General features: G+C 36.9%; 5 protein-coding genes across 6 annotated transcripts; 4 read left to right on the top strand and 1 right to left on the bottom strand.

Moving 5' to 3' along the window:
• The first annotated feature begins 5,299 nt into the window (after positions 1–5,299).
• LOC103841761 (probable pectinesterase/pectinesterase inhibitor 35) lies at positions 5,300–7,774 on the top strand. Its single transcript, XM_009118322.3, has 2 exons — positions 5,300–6,412; positions 6,907–7,774. Exons 1-2 carry the CDS (start codon positions 5,512–5,514, stop codon positions 7,569–7,571), a joined length of 1,566 nt encoding a protein of 521 aa, XP_009116570.1. The 5' UTR covers positions 5,300–5,511; the 3' UTR covers positions 7,572–7,774.
• Positions 7,775–8,251: 477 nt separating this feature from the next.
• On the top strand, positions 8,252–10,821 carry LOC108869692 (putative F-box protein At3g58820; the record flags this gene model as incomplete). Its single annotated transcript, XM_018654433.2, is given in 4 exon segments — positions 8,252–8,326; positions 9,287–9,436; positions 9,511–9,558; positions 9,561–10,821. Coding segments are annotated over 4 exon segments (576 nt in total), but the record flags the coding sequence as incomplete, so codon positions are not given.
• Positions 10,822–11,053: 232 nt separating this feature from the next.
• LOC103841760 (magnesium transporter MRS2-4) lies at positions 11,054–13,138 on the top strand. The gene is made up of 3 exons (XM_009118321.3): positions 11,054–11,574; positions 12,023–12,423; positions 12,496–13,138. Exons 1-3 carry the CDS (start codon positions 11,244–11,246, stop codon positions 13,051–13,053), a joined length of 1,290 nt encoding a protein of 429 aa, XP_009116569.1. The 5' UTR covers positions 11,054–11,243; the 3' UTR covers positions 13,054–13,138.
• Positions 13,139–13,317: 179 nt separating this feature from the next.
• Positions 13,318–15,465, top strand: LOC103841758 (F-box protein At3g59000). Its single transcript, XM_009118318.2, has 4 exons — positions 13,318–13,453; positions 13,562–14,493; positions 14,609–14,746; positions 15,062–15,465. Exons 2-4 carry the CDS (start codon positions 13,567–13,569, stop codon positions 15,428–15,430), a joined length of 1,434 nt encoding a protein of 477 aa, XP_009116566.1. The 5' UTR covers positions 13,318–13,453; positions 13,562–13,566; the 3' UTR covers positions 15,431–15,465.
• On the bottom strand, positions 15,444–17,946 carry LOC103841759 (F-box/LRR-repeat protein At3g58930). Of its 2 annotated transcripts, none has more exons than XM_009118319.3 (4): positions 17,392–17,946; positions 16,254–17,301; positions 15,989–16,129; positions 15,444–15,907 (listed from the first exon to the last, which is right to left on the bottom strand). In XM_009118319.3, exons 2-4 carry the CDS (start codon positions 17,292–17,294, stop codon positions 15,587–15,589), a joined length of 1,503 nt encoding a protein of 500 aa, XP_009116567.1. In that variant the 5' UTR covers positions 17,295–17,301; positions 17,392–17,946; the 3' UTR covers positions 15,444–15,586. The 2 variants fall into 2 exon arrangements, with proteins under 2 accessions (XP_009116567.1, XP_009116568.1); XM_009118320.3 differs by having other exon boundaries at positions 16,254–17,230; positions 17,392–17,934.
• Positions 17,947–19,691: the final 1,745 nt, after the last annotated feature.

The raw sequence follows: 19,691 nt of genomic DNA, 5'->3' as shown, positions 1-19,691 counted from the left end.
TTCTTTTTCTTTTTCTTTTTCTTTTCTTATGATACATAACCCGTACAATAAACCAGGGTTGTTAATACAATAGGAACCACGTAAATATAAAACCACTTAAGCATTAATGAATTTCGGCAAATTTTATAATTATATAAAAATGAATATAATATATATAGTTCAATGGTTGTTAATTAAGGAAGGGTAAGGACTAAGTTGTAAATGACATTCCATCAAAATACTGATAGACTATCCCTTTCGATATCTTTGGCCTTTTTGGCGAAAAACTTATGGATTTGAAGTCTTTGGTTGATTCGTCACAGACCCACATTCGGAAATTCTAGAGTTAGTTCTTCTGATATACATATATACTCACCCTAATCTTTTTGATTCGTATAATATATACTTTTGTGTATCATGTATTTATGTACTATACAGTACGTGCATTGTCAGTAATAATAATAGATCATAAACATACTTTTTTACTTATGTACTGAGAGTATATATTTCTTACAAAATCCTCATATTATAATAATGAATTCTTAATCAGAAAAAATTATGTTGAATATCGATGCCGATACGTTATAACAATATCAGTGAAATCTATACTATTAAAGCAGGATCCTATTGTCATAATTACCTTAGGGGCATGTTTCCTTCACTAACATTGCATGTTTCATTAAGGGCAATTAAGTAATATTAATAACAAATCTATATTGAGTCATTATTTTTGGATCCAGCCCAAATCAAATCTCTCCTGGGCCATTTGGGCCTATTAAAAAATCAGATTCAATTCTCACTTTTTTTTTTCCTTTGGGCCATTGAGTCCAAGTTCAAATAATTTTTTTTCAACTATTCTTAATTATTATTTTTTTCTTTTCTTAATATAATTTAAGCATTCATAAATCTATACTATTAAAGCAGGATCCTATTGTCATAATTACCTTAGGGGCATGTTTCCTTCACTAACATTGCATGTTTCATTAAGGGCAATTAAGTAATATTAATAACAAATCTATATTGAGTCATTATTTTTGGATCCAGCCCAAATCAAATCTCTCCTGGGCCATTTGGGCCTATTAAAAAATCAGATTCAATTCTCACTTTTTTTTTTCCTTTGGGCCATTGAGTCCAAGTTCAAATAATTTTTTTTCAACTATTCTTAATTATTATTTTTTTCTTTTCTTAATATAATTTAAGCATTCATAAAAATAATTGAATTTTTTTATTGAAAAGTATAAATCTTTATTAAAAGTATATAATTTTTTAATTAAAATATTAACTCCATAATAAAATTAATTTATCAGAGTTATACCAACTTAATTCATTAAAAAATAAAGTTTATTTTTTTTTAACATAAATAGTCATTTAAAATGAAATCGATAAATAAAGATGAAATTTTTAAGTCTTTTATAAAATAAAACACAAATATAGGAAAATATGACATTTACTAAATATTTATCAATTGAAAAAATAATAATAATAAACCCGCGCTTTGAAAGCGCGGGTCAAAATCTAGTTAACTATTAAACCTCAATCCATGTGAAGATGATTTACTGAACGTTGGGAAAAATCGAGGTGTGTATAGTTGTGTGTGTGTTTTCTTATTGTTGACTTAGAAATGATAAATATTGGTAAATGCGAAGTCAACAAATGCCTCCAAAATCAGTCAATTCCTCTGCTTCAGAATTATGAAATGGAAACCATCGTGTTATATTGGCCCCATTTTAATTTGTTTAATGTAACTACGCTCACATCTAAACTAAAATAGTATTGTTATTAAGTTAATTAGTATAACTTAAGATAAGATGAACGACTCATGAATAAGATGTGTGTGCAGCAGAATAACCTTGATCCTAGGGTTTATCTTTTCTCTTTCTTTTTCTTCTTAAAGTCCTAGGGCTTATCTTCTTAATGATCAAATTTTCCATAACGATATTGAGATTAATCTCGAAATTTATAGACAAAAGCTATATAACGCAAAAAAACGATCACTGATCTTGAATAAATTGATGACAATATATATAGAGAGCATCGATGTGTTTAGTCTTTAGTGGCATGCATGTTTTCCAGCTCAGATTTCAACTCAGAGACAAAGACATCTTCAGTGCCCAAGTTGTAGACTTCTTGTTTCCCTAATCAACTTCATATGTAGAAAAAGATTTTGTATTTACGTATTTGTCCATATTTCTATCAAAATGAATATAGGATCAAATATGTTTTCTTTGTTCTCCCATATAAGATAAAAAGAATATGTATCTTCCAGTATCTTGGTAGTACTGACAAAAAGGAAACAAATGGATACCAGGCCACCTTTGCAAACCGACCCACATGATATACTTTCGAATCACTTTAGGTTTTCATAGTTCTGTGACTTCTGATTACGAGCATATTGTTCAAGTTGTTTTATGTTTCTTTTCATACTTTCATTCAAAGTTTACTAAGTTTTTAATATATAAATGCAAATCCAAAAGTAAGCATTTGAAGCATAACCCACGAATATAGGCTCCGAGCATTTCATTATTTCAAATTCGATATCTTTTAAAAAAGGAAACAAAATATTCTCAAATTATATTATGTTTTTAAAACAAAAAAGTAAAAAAAGATAATAGTTACAGAAAAAAGAATTAAAAAATATATATATTTTTAATGTTGTCAACAAAACACTAAACCCTAAATCCTAATCCCTAAACCCTAAATCCTAAACCCTAAATCCCTGGGTAAACCCTAAACCCTTGGGTAAACCCTAAACCCTTGGATAAATCCTAAACTCTAAATAAAAAACGACTAAAACCCTAAACCCTAAACGCTTGAATGTTTTAGTGTATAGTGATTTTGATTTAGAGTTAAGGATTTATCCTAGAGTTTAGGATTTATCCTAGAGTTTAGGGTTTATCCAAAAGTTTAGGGTTTAGGATTAAGGGTTTAGGGATTAGAATTTAGGGTTTGGAGTTTAATGTTATGCTGACGACGTAAAATATTTTTTTTGTAATTATTATTATTTTTTTATCTTTTAATTTTAAAAACATAATATAATTTGACAATATTTTGTTTCCTTTTTTAAAAGATATCGAATATAAAATAAGATAATCTTATTGGTTGGTGAACCTAGAGGTTCACCCTAGGGGGTGGACCTAAGAATAAGTCTTTCTCAAAACCTTCCGTTCGAGACAACATGCAATCAGCCTATGTTACTTTTCACCTTAATTTACACAATTACATTCCATTCTTTTTTTTTTTTTTGTTAATCTAGGGGTTCCCGACTTACGTGGATCATTCTCCTGAGCTCAGTTAGGCAGCGGTCCACTTCACCCGAGAGGACTTTACCTGGGCTGGAGACAAAGCCCAACACCCAGTACCGCATTTGGTGACAGAATGAACAGTTCGCCTCCGCCTGACGTCGAACCTGTGAGCATGACGATTGGCCTCCAGGATCTTTACCAAGCGAGCTACCTCATCCCGTCATATAAGTATATATAACTAAATTAGAAATTGTACGTATCAAGTTATTTGATATGAATCCTAAACTAATTCCGAATTAACGAAATTATATAAATTCTGAATTAATAAAATTATATACACTAAATGAGGACGACAATTTCTCTTTGAATAATTGAATTCTAGTTGCGGCTTTAATTTGTATCCCGCGGATCCAAGTCGGTGAATAGAGTGACGACGACGAGTGACGTGAATCGCGCCATTAAATCTCTTAAGAGCTTCGAGAAAATGATACCCATCTCATTAATTCTAATTAATTTTTCCATGTGCGTTAGGAGTAGTATATTTTTTTCAATAATACTTAGGTTATTTTGATTACGAACAACAAACGCATAAACTCAATGAAGCTACTATGTATAAATGGGAATTTATTTGGTATGAAAAAATGGTCCCTTTAAGTTTATACTGAAATATTAGCTAGACTAGCTTGTGTATATCATAGTTATGGAGATATTGTAATTTTTTCGTAACTAATACATCAATATATACGTGCTTTACTGTTTGACTCTGAGTTCTGGCTCATTGGGTGAACTTATGAGTATTGCTATGAGCTATAATACGAGATTATAATTAGAAACTGTCTACGAAAATAGAAATGCAAATCACATTAGGTTTGCGTGAGTATACGACTTAGATTTACATGTCAAATAAGCAACCATTTGTAATTTATTACTGAATAACAGATTGAGTTAATAAATCAACGTAAGCCATTAAATGTTAAGAACCAAAACAAATCGACCTTTCGAAAAGTCATCAACTATTACCAGACAGGAAGGGATGGTCGGCTGTCTTATGCAAAAAAAGGTTTACAACTGATCTGGATTTACTGTTTTATAGGTTTATATATTTCTTAAAAATTGATTTTTCGTTTTTGTATATAATTTGGTTGAAACTTAAGACTCATGCAGTAATAACAAGGAAAAAATAGACCTGAGAGAAGCCCCATAATATAGTGAAATCAAGTCTAATAGATTATAACCGATTTCTATCTTTTTTTTAACACAACTTTCATAACCATAAACTTAAATTCTATTGTTCAGAAGAACTATAATAATAGATTCATTCCACAGGACTTGCTTTGCCAAAAGAATCCGCATCTCTCGGTTTGCCAAGATGAATCCACTAGAGACTAGAGAGATAAAATCAAATGCTGATGACAAACGAATTATTTCAGCAACAATCCCATAAATTTCTGCATTCGGAGGCCCTGTAGTGAGGGATTTAACCAGCTTAAGCAAATCAGATTCAATTGAGGATCCCTTTGTCAATGCAGGTTGAGAGGGCTTCCACGTACGGCCAAACTCTCTATTAGAGCATCATTATCTAGAATTTCTCTTAACACGACGTTTTTAGGGGAATATAAAAAATTATTTCTTATTTTTAACTGAAAAGTTAAAATACTATTTCTTAAAATACTACTTTAAAAAACAATTTTTTATATTTCCCTAAGAATTCCACCCTAAGAAACTCTGGATAATGATGATCTCATGGATCTTAAATCTATTTGATATGTGTTTCTGTCTATAAGTATGGAATCGAACTTACCTTATTATGAATCTTAAATCTATTTGATATGCGTTTTCTTTGACAAGTTAATCAATCCTGCGAAATATATTTCGTCGTATCAAAACTATCATTAAATAACGAGAAAAGGATTCTATGAAAATATTAAGTCATGCAGTATGGTTGAAAGTTAAGACTTACTTTTCCAGCATCAAATAAACTGAAGAGGATCTTGAAGCGATATGGTTGAAACTTAAGTATCATTTTAAGAAATGTTGTCACAATACTATGGCTTAATACTTTTTTTACACAACGTACCAAAGAGGAGGAAGCCGATACATCAAACGGGATAAATATAATTAAAAGTCTCCCTACCAATTACGAAATTGGTCCATACCTCCTTTTTAAAAGGATCTTAGTGCACCTAGTACTAGTTGATCATGAAAAATATCTATATATACAGATTATTGGGAAGCACATAACACTACTTTTCTACTAAAACACAAACAAAGGTTGCACGTAAATCACAACATGGCAACTACGTCATCTTCGTTACCAAATCATAAGTTCCGGATCAAACTTTTGTTCATTCTGACATTAAACCTCTTTTTTCTTCATACTTCAGTGTTTGCAAATTCATCAAAATTCTCCAAATTCTCAAGACACCCAAACTCCGAGTCATCATCAAGAAGAACCAAACATTCAACTTCTGACGATGAGTTTCTCAACTCAGTCCAACGCAGCTTGGAACACGCTCTCTTAGCTCACTCCCTCGCCTTAAGTCTCACGCTCTCACACCGTACAGCTCAATCGGTCATGCTTGATCCTGTCAACGACTGTCTTGAGCTGCTAGACGACACAATCGACATGTTGTCTCGCATCGTCACCAAGCCTAAAGATCACGTCAATGATGATGATGTCCATACTTGGCTAAGCGCAGCGTTGACTAATCAAGAGACTTGTAAGCAAAGCCTCAGTGAGAAAACAAGCCTCAACAGAGACGGAATCACGATAGATTCCGTCGCAAGAAACCTCACCGGTTTACTCACCAAATCGCTAGACATGTTCGTTTCCACGTCCAGACCTGAAACAAGTGGCCGTAAACTACTGTCCCGTCAGGATTTTCCCACGTGGGTTTCTTCGTCGGACCGGAGGCTCTTAGAAGCTTCGGTGGAAGAGCTGAGACCTCACGCGGTGGTGGCTGCCGACGGGAGCGGGACACATATGAGCGTAGGAGAAGCGTTGGCGTCTTTGGAGAAGGGGAGTGGCAGAAGCGTAATTCACTTAACCGCTGGAACGTATAAAGAGAATCTCAATATTCCGAGCAAACAGAAGAACGTCATGCTTGTTGGTGACGGAAAGGGCAAGACAGTCATTGTCGGTAGCAGAAGTAACAGAGGCGGGTTTAATACTTACAAAAGCGCCACTGTCGGTGAGATTAACATTCACTCATAAACTAATTGGAAAATTTTATTTAATAATTATATCACTATCTGTTTGTCTATAAATATATATCCATATGCACTATCTATTTGTTTATTTTATTCATATACTTTTTTTTTTCATAAACTTAACAAATAAAATTGTAGTTTTAATGTACATGTCACTTTTGAGTTATGCTCTACTATTTACTGCGTTATATATTTTTTTATGCGTTTCAATATCAATGCAAAATAAATAAATAAAATTACCAAAAAAAATATATCAATGCAAAATTTATTATAATTATCTTATTTTTTATCTTGTTACTGGATAAATTATATTTTTGGGTCATCACTGGTTAAATTATAATTAAGTGATAATTTTATAAATATTTTATCTAGGAAATATTAAATTATTTTTTAAAATATATATGCATAATCATGCAACGTCGATTAAAACGAGGGAAATTACTTCTAAATTTGAATTATTATTTACCTTTGAAAGCTGCCATGGGAGATGGATTCATAGCTCGGGACATAACATTCGTGAATAGCGCCGGACCAAACGCGGAGCAAGCGGTAGCATTACGGGTCGGGTCAGACAGATCCGTTGTATACCGATGCTCCATCGATGGGTACCAAGACACACTCTACACTCTCTCCAAACGACAGTTCTATCGAGAAACCGACATCTCCGGCACCGTCGATTTCATCTTCGGAAACTCCGCCGTCGTGCTCCAAAGCTGTAACATCGTGTCCCGAAAAGGCTCCTCCGATGAGAACTACGTCACGGCCCAAGGACGGTCCGACCCGAATCAGAATACCGGGATTTCGATTCATAATTGCAGAATTACCGGTTCGACCGGGACTTATTTGGGTCGGCCGTGGAAGCAGTACTCGAGGACAGTTGTGATGCAATCGTTTTTGGACGGTTCGATTCATCCTTCGGGTTGGTCTCCTTGGTCGAGTAGTAATTCTCTGAAGAGTCTGTTTTACGGAGAGTTTGGTAACTCGGGTCCTGGGTCCTCGGTTTCGGGTCGGGTTGATTGGCCTGGGTACCACCCTGCGTTGACGTTGACTGAAGCTCAAGGGTTTACGGTTTCGGGTTTCATTGACGGAAGTTCATGGTTGCCGTCAACCGGTGTTGTCTTTGACTCTGGGCTTTTATAAGCAAAGTGATTTTATTTAATTTTATTCTCATATGTTACCTTATACTGATTACTAATTAATCAGCAATGATATCGTACAAAAAGAAATTGTGATTTATTAAATGTTTTGTGTTTGGATTTATACTATTGTAATTGTAATTTATCTTCCCGTGAATAAAGTGTGAAAAAACGTTTTGTAATATAATGTAGACTATTTACATATAATGTAGACAATCGTAATCTACTAGACGCAGTTGCTCAAAAAAGTAAAAATCTACTCGACGCATGACTTTAAACGGTGAACGACGTTGCCTACAAGATTACTACTACACAGAAGTTTCGAAACCTTTGGAATCATATATTTTGAGGTGCGAACACGTACACTACACCGATTAAATGCATGCAAGTGTTTATCTATAAATCATCACATGGAATATGTACGGTTTCATAAGCAGATGCATTTCTCAATCGCACGAACAACTATGGTCGGGATTTTAAAGAATATTAAATAATTAAAACAGAGTTTTAGAAAATATTTTAAAATTATTTCAAATGTTAAAGGAATACTAGTATTTTCAAATATCCTAAAATTTCTCCAAAACATTCTTACGCAAAATTAACTCAAATATCAAATTTCATGGAATCTTTTTTTTCATGGAATTTATTATATAATCAAATTAACTCAAATAATAAATTTTACTGTTTCCAAATGTGGGAAAACTCATGAACGGCATAAGAAATATTAAGTATGTTGACTTAGAACCAGATACCCTAGAGGTAAGTTTTTTGAACACCAAATACTTATATTAAAATTAAATGTCGAATGGATTAAATCGGTTACAACTTTCGAGATACTCGACAGTAAGTAGATAAACTAACATAACTAAAATATAATGAAAGATAGAGATAACTAAGGAGAGAAGAAACCCGTAGAAAATCTTCACTTGTAGTTCTAAAACTTCAGGTTGAAAACCGTGTCTCCGAAGATACCTGGATCTCCCGACTTTGCAGTGAGGTGCGGAAAAGCTGCCGGAGTAGGACTACACACAGAGTCGGTCGAAGGTACAGCCTCATGAATTGAGGTCCTGGTCCATGATATCTTAAAGTGCTGTAGTGGTGGATGAGTGCGCTTTGAAGGCTTTGATGATGAGTTCTCAGCAACCAGATAATGGGCCAAGCCCAAGAAGTTCCAGATCTGTGCAAGTCCAGCTCGTGTAACAAGGGGGCTGCATGAGGCGACGGGAAGACGGAGGGGAGATGCGCCGGCCTTTGGAGAGATGCGGTAGTTGATTGTCCGTGGAGGTGGAGCAGCTGTGCAGAGGAGAGTTGACGGTTCCAGATTCCAAGCAGGTGACGACCCGAAATGACGCGGCTCCATCGTTGGAGCGTGAACAGCAGCAATGAAGGCTGCGGTGTTATCGTCGACAGGCGTACCGGCGAACCAGTTCGAGGAGTAGCAGTGTGCTGTGATGTCGGATCTGGAACATAGCGGAGGAGACCTCCCCGCTTGGTCGTTCTCGAGCACATTGAAGATGATTGAGCGAGCTACCCGGTAGACTCTGGAACAGAGCACATTTCCGGAGGCTGCGGAGGTCATCTCCGGCGGAGTTGAGTACAGATCCAGAGCGGGTGTTGAATAACCCTAGAGGTAAGTATTTTTCTTTTTTTACTTGTTACACGTAGTTTGCAAAAAGTTTGTTTGATTTTTTTTTTTTTGTGACTATGTCTTGTTTTCAGGTGCTTTCTCTATGTTGTGAATCGATGCCGGTCTTCAACAATCTCAAGTCTTTACGTATTAAGAGTGACAAGAAACGTGGATGGCAAGCAATGCCGGTTCTTCTAAGGAATTGTCCACGTTTAGATATCCTGGTCCTTGAGAGGTATAATGTCACAACATGTACAAATATAGTAGTGTTCATACTTTGAATCCCTTATTGTTTTTTTTTTTTGCATGATTCCAGGGTCTCTTGCACCATGTGACAGATAAATGTGGGGATGCTTGTGACTGCAATATTTTCGGGAAGACAAAGGTCTTTCTCTCGAATCTTGTCCCGTGACAATGTTGGAGATTCAAGGGTTTCTTGGAACAATGAAAGAGATGGCATTGATAAAGCATTTCTTGGACAACTTTGAGTGTTTGAAGGAGATGGAGATCTTTGTTGAAGAGGATGAACCTACAGAGCTCAGAGTGCCTGAAGTGGCCATGCTTATCCCGCAGATGATAGAAGTGTACAACAGCTTATCAAGCTGCAATGTCCAGCTCCTGGTGAGTGATTACTTGTCTAAGAAGTGGGCTGCAAAAGGACGCCTTTGAAGAGAAAAACTTGTTTATAGTTTTGCTAAAGTCACTCTGTTATTTAGTTTCCTTTCAAACCAAACCAATCGTAAAACCTTTGTTCTGTTTCATCTCTTATTTCTAATTTTTTTTCAGTGATTTACTATCCGTTAAGCTTAATGTAGGTCTTCAGAACATCACGTTAATGCTTTATTCCATACTGTGTGAAGTGTGATGAACATTTGTTTCAAGAATCTAATCAATCATATACAGAGTAATTTAGGCCATGGCGTCTATAACTAAATCTATAGATCTGTAAAAATATCTGAACAGATTATGTAATGGAGTATTTCTGATATTTGGTATAATCCAAATCCTAACGAATATCTTAAAGAAATATCCGAAAAATTAAAAACTCCGAAAATCCAAAAAATTAAAGGTAAATATCCGAAAAATTAAAAACTCCGAAAATCCAGAAAATTAAAGGTGAATATTTACATAAAGATTCAAATTAGTATGATATTCAAAACATAAATAAATACTTTGAATATTCAATTTTATATTTAACTTTAGTATTTGGCTATACATTTTCAAGTTTTTATAATGTCTATTAAATTTTATGTATTATTTTAAGTGATTAATTTTTTGTTAAAAAATGATTTTTAGTTATGGAGTTCTTGCTGCAAACTATGCTTAGGAACAATAATATCTTTGACTTTGTTATTATTAATAAAAGAATATAAAGAGTTGTCTTGTCTTGGTGAATCCTATCGAAATATTAAAAAGATAGTGGCAGTCGTTCTCAAATCAGTTTGAAACGTGATATTTTTGGATTAATACGAAGATTATCTCTTTTGAGATTCAACTACTCGAGACATAAATATTAAGTTTTTATATAAAAAATCTTTAGTCACTTATACGAATAATAGATGTGTGTTAATTTACTTTAGATTCCTAGTGTAATCTGTTTTACTTTTGTTTTGCTAGTTATCATTGTTTAGAACTTTTTGTTTTAGAATGCTTAAAATACTAATACAATCCAGTGTCAAAGAAAAAAGATCTGTTACCATGAATAACCAACCGAACCGAACCGAATGAAAACGCAAGACCAATACGTTAGTAAATGTGATCACTGGGTCCAAACTAAAATGTTTAAGACCAATAGAATTGTAAACCTTACAAAACAGATTCGTTGACCAAATAAATAAAAAAGCAAAAAACAAATTAATCCGAAACCAAATCAATCCGAAAATTTAGCTTTTACGTATCTCGCCCCCAATAAAGTTAGTTACACAATTTCGATTCATATTCCTCACTGGAGCGCGTTTATGGCAGAAGAAGGATCTGCCTCGATACGCGAAACCGAGGAAGAAGCGGCAGAGATCGCAACCGCCGCCGCTTAATCTCTGATCGATCGCGATGGGGAAAGGCCCCTTATCCTTTCGCCGTCTCTCGAGCATCCGCCGCCGGAAGAAAGGCTCGTCGGTGAAGGATGATCCCAATCAGTCGTCTAATCCTTCGTCTCCGCCTCCTCCTTCGCCGATCAACGCGGCAGGATCGGTCGCGGCAGGTGCGACGGGGAAGGTGAAGAAGAAAGCCGGAGGAGCGAGGCTGTGGATGAGGTTTGATCGCACGGGAGCGATGGAAGTGGTGGAATGCGATAAGAGCACAATCATCAAACGCTCTTCGGTTCCCGCTAGGGATTTGAGGATTCTCGGCCCTGTCTTCTCTCACTCCTCCAACATTCTCGGTAATCAATACGAATCCCCAATGTTCAAGAACCATAGTTAGGCGTTTTATAGAGGATTAGCACTAGGCCGCCGCTTGAACACTAGCTAGATCAATTTTATATAAATCTTTCGGTTATAACCGATTTGCCGTGGCCAACGGACTCCCACGCCTTCTAGGCACGGCCTCCGCAATGGGGGCCGTGCCTAGACAGACTCGACTCCCACGCCTTCTAGGCACGGCCTCCGCAATGGGAGGCCGTGCCTAGAAGGACTGATCTAGGCAATTTAAATAGAAACTAAATGATCAGTATAGATATTTTACTTAATTAATTCGAAGTCTGAATGATATGATATATAAATAGTAACTATTTAAATTTGGAGGCCGAGATGAATGTTTCCATGATCATTGTTTGTTTAGCTATATATGTTTCTGTTGTAGCTGCTTTAGCTTGTGTGTTTGCTGTGTAGCGAGGGAGAAAGCTATTGTTGTTAACTTGGAGGTTATAAAGGCGATAGTTACAGCAGAAGAGGTGTTGCTGTTGGATCCTCTCCGTCCTGAGGTTCTTCCGTTTATTGACCGGCTTAAGCAACAGTTTCCTCAGAGGAATGCATTGGAAGCTACTCCTAATGTGCAGACTTTTGATCCGGAAGCTGGAGAGGGGTTGCAGAGTGAGCTTCCTTTTGAGTTTCAGGTCCTTGAGATGGCTCTGGAGGTTGTCTGCTCAATTGTTGACACCAGTGTGGCATCACTTGAGACGGATGCGTGGCCTGTTCTTGATGAACTCACCAAGAATGTCAGCACTGAGAATCTTGAATACGTGAGAAGCTTGAAGAGTAATCTTACCCGGTTGCTAGCCCGTGTTCAAAAGGTATTCTTTTTTAGCGTTTTGTATTATAATGTTTGAAACATGACGCTTGCTTGGTTGGGTGCATTTATTCAGGTGAGAGATGAACTTGAACATTTGTTAGATGACAATGAAGACATGGCAGACTTGTACTTGACAAGGAAATGGAACCAGAACCAGCAAGCTGAGGCATTACTCGAGGGGACAGTATCCGTTGCCCCACCACACAACACATCGAATCTCTACCGGCTCACATCAAACAGAAGCGCGAGCATGGTGACGAGCAATATGGATGAAGACGATGTGGAGGATCTGGAGATGTTGCTGGAGGCATACTTCATGCAACTTGAGGGAATGAGGAACAAGATTCTCACCGTGAGGGAATACATTGACGACACGGAAGACTACGTGAACATACAGCTGGACAATCAACGTAACCAGCTGATCCAGCTGCAGCTGATACTGACCATGGCCTCGTTTGCGATAACGGCAGAGACGTTACTGGCCAGCTTGTTCGGGATGAACATACCGTGTCCGTTGTATAACATCAACGGCATCTTCTGGTACTTCGTGTGGAGTATCACTGCGTTTTGCTTTGTGCTCTTCATGGTCGTTCTTGGCTACGCCAGGTGGAAGAAGCTGCTTGGCTCATAATCTCTCTTTCTCTATGGACCACTAAATGTAATAAAACCCCATAAGACATGCTTTTTAGTGATTAATAAAAGTTAATTTGGCTAAATCGTTCTCTGTATGCTTAATCACAAATTTGCCACTGGGCTTCCTTACTTGTCTCCACCATACTTTAACAAGCCCAAAGTCAAGCAATCCCGGTTTGTTTACCGAACTGAACCGGTGATTTTCAATAACCGGAATGAAAAGAACCCATTTTAAAACCCTAAAAATTTCATTGGACGTTTCAGCTTCTTCAGATGCAATTTGCATGTCTTAATCCAACTGAAAGCCTGAACTTTCCCCACCATCTGCCTTTGGCTGCTGCATTTTTTTCTCACCGAACCCTAAATTTGAGTGTATTGAACTTAGCTTCTGCAACAAGGTAGGTTTATGATCTACACAACAGAGTAACAGATGAATTGATTGGTAATTAACTTAGCTGATGTTCTAATATAGTTTAATATACACAACTCCTTTTTTTTGCGTGTAGAGAAGATGGATCATGTGAGCAATCTACCAGACGAGCTTCTTTGTCATATCTTGTCTTTCTTTACAACAAAAGAGGCTGCTTTGACATCGGTTCTCTCAAAGAGGTGGAGAAATCTGTTTGTGTCTGGTCCTAACGTTAACATTGATGACTCTGAGTTTCTGCATCCAGAAGAGGGTAAACGGGAAAGGGATGGTGTTCTAGAGAGCTTCGTGGAGTTTGTGGATAGAGTATTGGAATTGCAAGAAACTTCTACTATTAATAAACTCTCTCTCAAATGTAGAACCGGTGTTGATGCAAACCGTGTGGATCATTGGATATATAATGCGTTGGCACGTGGCGTTACCGACCTTGACCTATGCATAGTCTTTGGAAGTAGTAGATATTGGCTGCATCCAAGAGGGTTCGAGAGCAGGAAACTAGTGAAGCTGAAGATAGGAAGTGGGATTGATCTTGGCTGGTGTACCGGGAGCATTTACTTACCAATGCTGAAGACTCTCGTACTTGAATCAGTGGAGTTTTGTGCTGATTATAACTTAAAGATGCTTCTTCCTGCCTGCCCTGCGCTTGAGGAGCTAGAAATGTATGATGTCAAGGGACTAGATTCGAATGAGACCGTGTCAAGTGCAAGCCTCAAGAACCTGATAATTAAATCAAGTCTTGTCTCTTCAGGCAGTTTCTCATTTGACACACCAAGTCTTGTTTACTTAGGTTACTCGGATTTTATCCCGGAAGACTATCCATTAGCTAACTTGCAGAATCTATCCGAGGCTCGGATCAACATTAGTTTAACTGATGATCAAGTCGAAAGAGCAAGATTCCCAAATGAGTATGATGATGAGTATGATGACGCTGTTCGACTTGTTAATATGGCAAAGCTCATGAGTGGCATGCGAAATGTTCAGACACTCTACTTCAACTCCACTACTCTCGAGGTCAATATATATATAAATATGTTCAGACAATTTATTTCGCTGGTCTTGAGAATTGTCTCAGTTCTGGAACATAAGTCATGTTATCTTTAGTTTGGGTTTTTGTCTTTTTTTCTAGGTGCTTTCTCTATGTTGCGAGTCAATGCCCGTGTTCAACAACCTCAAAGTGTTAGGTTTTTATAGTGGTGAGAGTCCATGGCAAGCAGTGCCAGTTCTCCTGAAGAACTGTCCACATCTAGAAACTCTATGCATTACGGTACTACACATAACTTATACTCCAACCGTTTCATATTAAATGTCGTCGTACAATAAAATTTTCTTTATAAAATAAATGTTGTTTTAGAATTTTAATATAATTTATGTCATTAATTTATTTATTTTACCTCTACATAAGTTGATAAAAGAATAAAGAAATAGAATTCTAATATCATTTAACCTTTTTTAATTGACATGAAAAAAATCTAGGATGACATTTAATTTGAAATAGAGGGAGTGTATATTTATGTCAAACATGTAGAAAGAGAGAGTTCATTTCTTTGGAGCCCTTATGTATCCTTTAATATGCTTTCAGGGTCTTCTACATGTTGTGACAGAAACATGCGGAGATGTTTGTGACTGCATTCCCCGGGAGGATAAAGGCCGTTCAATCACATCTTGTCCGGTGAAGAGAATAGAGATTGAAGGGTTTATAGGAACAATGAGAGAGATTACAATGATCAGTCATTTCTTGGAGTATTTTCCGTGTTTGGAAGAGATACTAATCACCGTTGAAGGGAACTGTCCTAGACAGTTGGATGTCCCTGAAGCTACTGATTTTAGAGCGCAGATGTTGGAACTCTACTACAAGTCATTTAGCTGCGATGTGGAGATTTTTGTCTGTGAGTCTCTGAGTAGAAAATTGACTGCACAACAAAACGTAACAGATAATCCATCTGCTTGAACATTGTAATGCATGTTTAAACGGATTCTCAGATTGATTTTAGTTCAGTTCGGTTTGAAAAACAGTACAAACTATGAACAAAGTTCTTTTAAACAAGAATCAGAGTTTGACCAAACTAAGAGCTAAGTTTTTGGTAGTGCAGTCCGCACTTTCTTACTAGGAACCTGGCCTTATGAAGCTTACATCACACTTAAACTCCTGACTATAGAATTTCATAGCCATCTCGATAAGTTCAAACATTGCAGGGAGTGGCAAGTTTGTAGGATCATTCTCTTTAGCATATATCTTCATCTCCTTCAAACACTGTAAAGACACCAAGAAATGCCTAATCACTTTCATCTCTGGTACTGTCATTTCGAAACCATGAATCTGTATCTTCTTCACAGGACAAGATACGAGCGAACAACGACCTTTGTCCTCCCGGGAAATACAGCCACAAGCATCCCCACAATCATCTGTCACGTAGTGTATCAGACCCTGAAAGCAGAACCGAGAGTTGTAAATATGAACTGTATCTTTGTAAAATGTTTTGAAGGCAAATGAGTTGTGTTTTACCACCTCAAAGACTATAGTTTCTAAACGCGGACAGTTTCGTAAGAGAACCGGCACTGCTTGCCATCCCCGTTCTTTGTGACTCTTGATGTTTAAAGATTTGAGGTTGTTGAACACAGGCATTGAATCACAGCTTAGAGAAAGCACCTGAAACAAAGACCAACAGAAACCTAAATTACACTGCTTCAAAATCTCAAGGATTGATTCCTAAATGAAACCAGGAGACTTATAACATCAAGATGACTTTTGATTGTACAAAAGAGCAACTGACCTCGAGAGTATCTGCAGAGAGGGAAAGTTTCTCAACATTTATCAAGCCACGCATGAGCTTTGACACATTTCTGAAACGCTGAATAACAACATCATCTTCACCATTTGGCGCTGCTGCTCGTATTAGTTCGACTTGATTTTCCTTCACCAAAAGGTTGAGGCGAGCCTCAGCTAAACTCGTCAAGTTAACTTTGGGATAGTCCGCGGCAACATAATCAGAATAATCAAGGTAAACCAGGCTTGGAGTATCAAAAGAAAAGCCCTTTGGATCTCCTCCAAAGCCTTCAAAGCCTTTGGCATATATGGTTAGCTTCCTGAGGCTTGCACTTGACACGGTTTCATCCAAATCAAACCACTCCATAGTAGCCAAGTAAAGTTCCTCAAGCACAGGGAGAGCATAAACAAACAGCTCAAGCTCATCAGATAACAAAAGCAACTCCCCCGAGTCAATCCTGAGGCTTTTAAGCATTGGTAACAACGTACCTTTATCCCTCCACCAATCAACACCGAACTCACTCGTTAGTTTCAAATCCACTAGCGTCTTGCTCTCGAACATCTCCTTAGGCAACTCATAATCTTCATCATCATTATCAGAATAACCGCATCCAGGAAAATCAAGGCAAAGTTCAAGGTCTGAAACACCACGCTGCAGCACGTTACGTATCCACAGGTTCACACGGTCTGGATCAATACCGGTTTTACACTTGAGGGAGAATCTCTTGATAGGAGAATCTCCCTGCAAAGCCAATACTCTATCCACAAAATCCATAAAGCTATGAAGAATCCCTTCCCTTTCTCTCTTGCCTTCTTCAGGATGGAGAAAGACAGAGTCATCAACATCGAGATTAGGTACAAGCGTCCACAAGCTGAGCCACCTCTTTGAAAGAACCGATGTCAAAGCAGCTTCCTTTGTGGACATGAAAGACAAGATATGACAAAGAACCTCTTCCGGTAGACTGCTGACAAGATCCATCGTCTCTACATCGATTAACAAAACATAAAGTTTTAACCTTTCTTCCCTAACAAGTAAGACCCAGTTCATAAAGCACCTAAAGCAAGTTGATTTTGACAGTTTGGATCGAAACAAGCTCAAAGTGATATCAGTTGAAGCAGACAGATGTGTTAAGTTGAGCGCGTACCTTGGTGTTGTTGTGCAAGACCCAAACTTGGGAAAGGTTTTAGAGATTATTTTCTAAAAGCTGAAGAGAGAGCCAGAGAGTGCTTGCTGAATCCATCCAAGTTACCAAGACATTGCAAATGCCGACCGCCATCAGAGGTAGGGGAAACGAAGTAGAACAGACGACCGCTTGGTTTAGATTTGGTCTGATTTCTAATTTCCTGGTCTGCATAGATTTCTCATGGACCGGTTTTTAAATCAAACCAAATCTAAACACAATCAAAACCATCTCACGGTTTTTTTACGGTTTAGACTCAGCCAAATGACACATATTCATATCTATGGGTCAATTAATTTTAGAAAAAAAAATGAATATGCTTATATTAGTTATGTAATTTAAATAGTAGTATATTTCTATAATAATTTTTTGCAGTCTTTGATTAATAAAATGTTACTGTAGAAAAATGTAAAAAGTGACGTATAGTTTATAGAAATGTGTTTCTGACAAGAAATGTAAAGTTTAACACATAAATGGGAGATTTAGGCTGATATAAATTTAGTGTAGCATGTTATTAGAATTTAAAATAGAGACAAAATGGCTCTTACAGATTAGAACTGGATATAAGAGCATTTCCATTAGTGAAACTTGAGGGGAGGGTCTCGGGAAAATTGATTATTATTATTTAACTTTTTTTTTGATTTTATTAAAAAAAAATAATAATAAACGAACTAATTGTGGACCACCATGTGGCGTGGGACCCGCGAAACAGTGATGAAACGGGTTCACAATGAATGATTTCTGTGAGACAGGTTCAGAGTCCATAAATATTATAATATTTTTTTTTTTGAAAAGTGTGCGAGATTGGAGAGTGAATCCCTAATAGGGATGCTTTAAAAGCCTTATAAACAAAACAAAATACTAGAATTAAAAAATAATGAAATCTCATAAAATTTGCATGCTTCACACATCATTATGATCATTTTTTTTTTTTTTGCTAAATTGTAAATATCATTTCAGAAATGAACTGTTGAGGTTTACAAGATGCATTGAACAAACTGTAAATCCTGTAAAACATATTTCCAAGGCAAAAAAAGTAAAAAACATGGAAGCAGAAATCAATCGAACTTGAAACCGTTCTGCTTTGGAACGAACAGGACTTCAAGTATCGATACAAACTTGTAGTATCCGGATGGATGGTTGAGCCGAGACGGGCTTGAAAGGAAAGACCCGAGAAACTAGAACACAAGGAACACAACACTAGTAGGAAGCGGATTCAACGGCTGCCTGCACAACTTGCTTTACTCCGAGAGACAGAAACAATCTCGCTCAAGGACTGTCCTCTAGGTCCGGGCTGGGAAAGAACTAAACTCGGATTCAGCAAAATACAGGACAACACACACTACGGGTGCTTAATAGCGCTCAACTAACTCTACCGCACTCGCCCTCTAAGTCGGTACAGAGAAAGGGGCAGCATCACCACCTCCCGAGTCTTAGGTTTAGCCTACTAGCTTCGTATGCTCTCTTCTTATCACACGGCTGTTTAGGTTTATTTCTCAAATGCATTGGCATTAGCGTTGGCAAGTGTGGGACCGTCTTGCTGCCTTGGCGTCTCTAAGCAAAAGTTTGTATTCATAGTTTGTCATCATCTTCTTTGGTTCTGCTTTGTTCTATATATATCTTAGACTCTAATCCTAATTATCGATTTATCTATCTCCGCTTTGTAATGTAGATTTTGCATTTGGTCTGAGATTTTTTGTTTTAGAAGCTATAGTATCAACTGCATGATTCAGCTTGCTTGCTTCTCCCACCACCAAACAAGTTGCAATACTCATTTTTATCTTGTTCGGAAGCTTGTGGTCAAGTGGCAAAGGAAAGGGTTTTGAATGTCAACACATTTAATGTTTGATTCATCCGCCATGCGAAACTAATTAAATCACATTTTATTTGAATACTCTAAATAGATATGAACTATTGCTTTCGTCCCATTTGAATATCTAAAAAAGATGGTCTATCCATGGGTTTCACTTTTCTTTGAAAATTAGTTTAGACATTGTATAGATCTGGGATAACCCAGGTTAATAAAAAAAATATTCGTCTTTAGCGACTAAAAAGGTGTAGTAAAAAACAATACAAAAAACATTGATTTTGTGACTACATTTTGCTAGTACAATCGTAGTTACATTAGTCACAAAATTAGCTACTTATTTTGAAGTCACATTTTAGTCGCTATTTACCAACCAAATATGCGACGAGGTTTTCCTAATTTCAAGGCGTAGTCACAAAAACGTTTTAAAAAGTTTTCTTGTGACTAGTTCGTTACT

Source organism: Brassica rapa, chromosome A09 (genome assembly GCF_000309985.2).
Source record: "Brassica rapa cultivar Chiifu-401-42 chromosome A09, CAAS_Brap_v3.01, whole genome shotgun sequence".
Taxonomy (NCBI): Eukaryota; Viridiplantae; Streptophyta; class Magnoliopsida; order Brassicales; family Brassicaceae; genus Brassica; species Brassica rapa.
The sequence above is the reverse complement of the archived record's forward strand: the minus strand, read 5'-3'. Positions and strand labels throughout refer to the sequence as shown.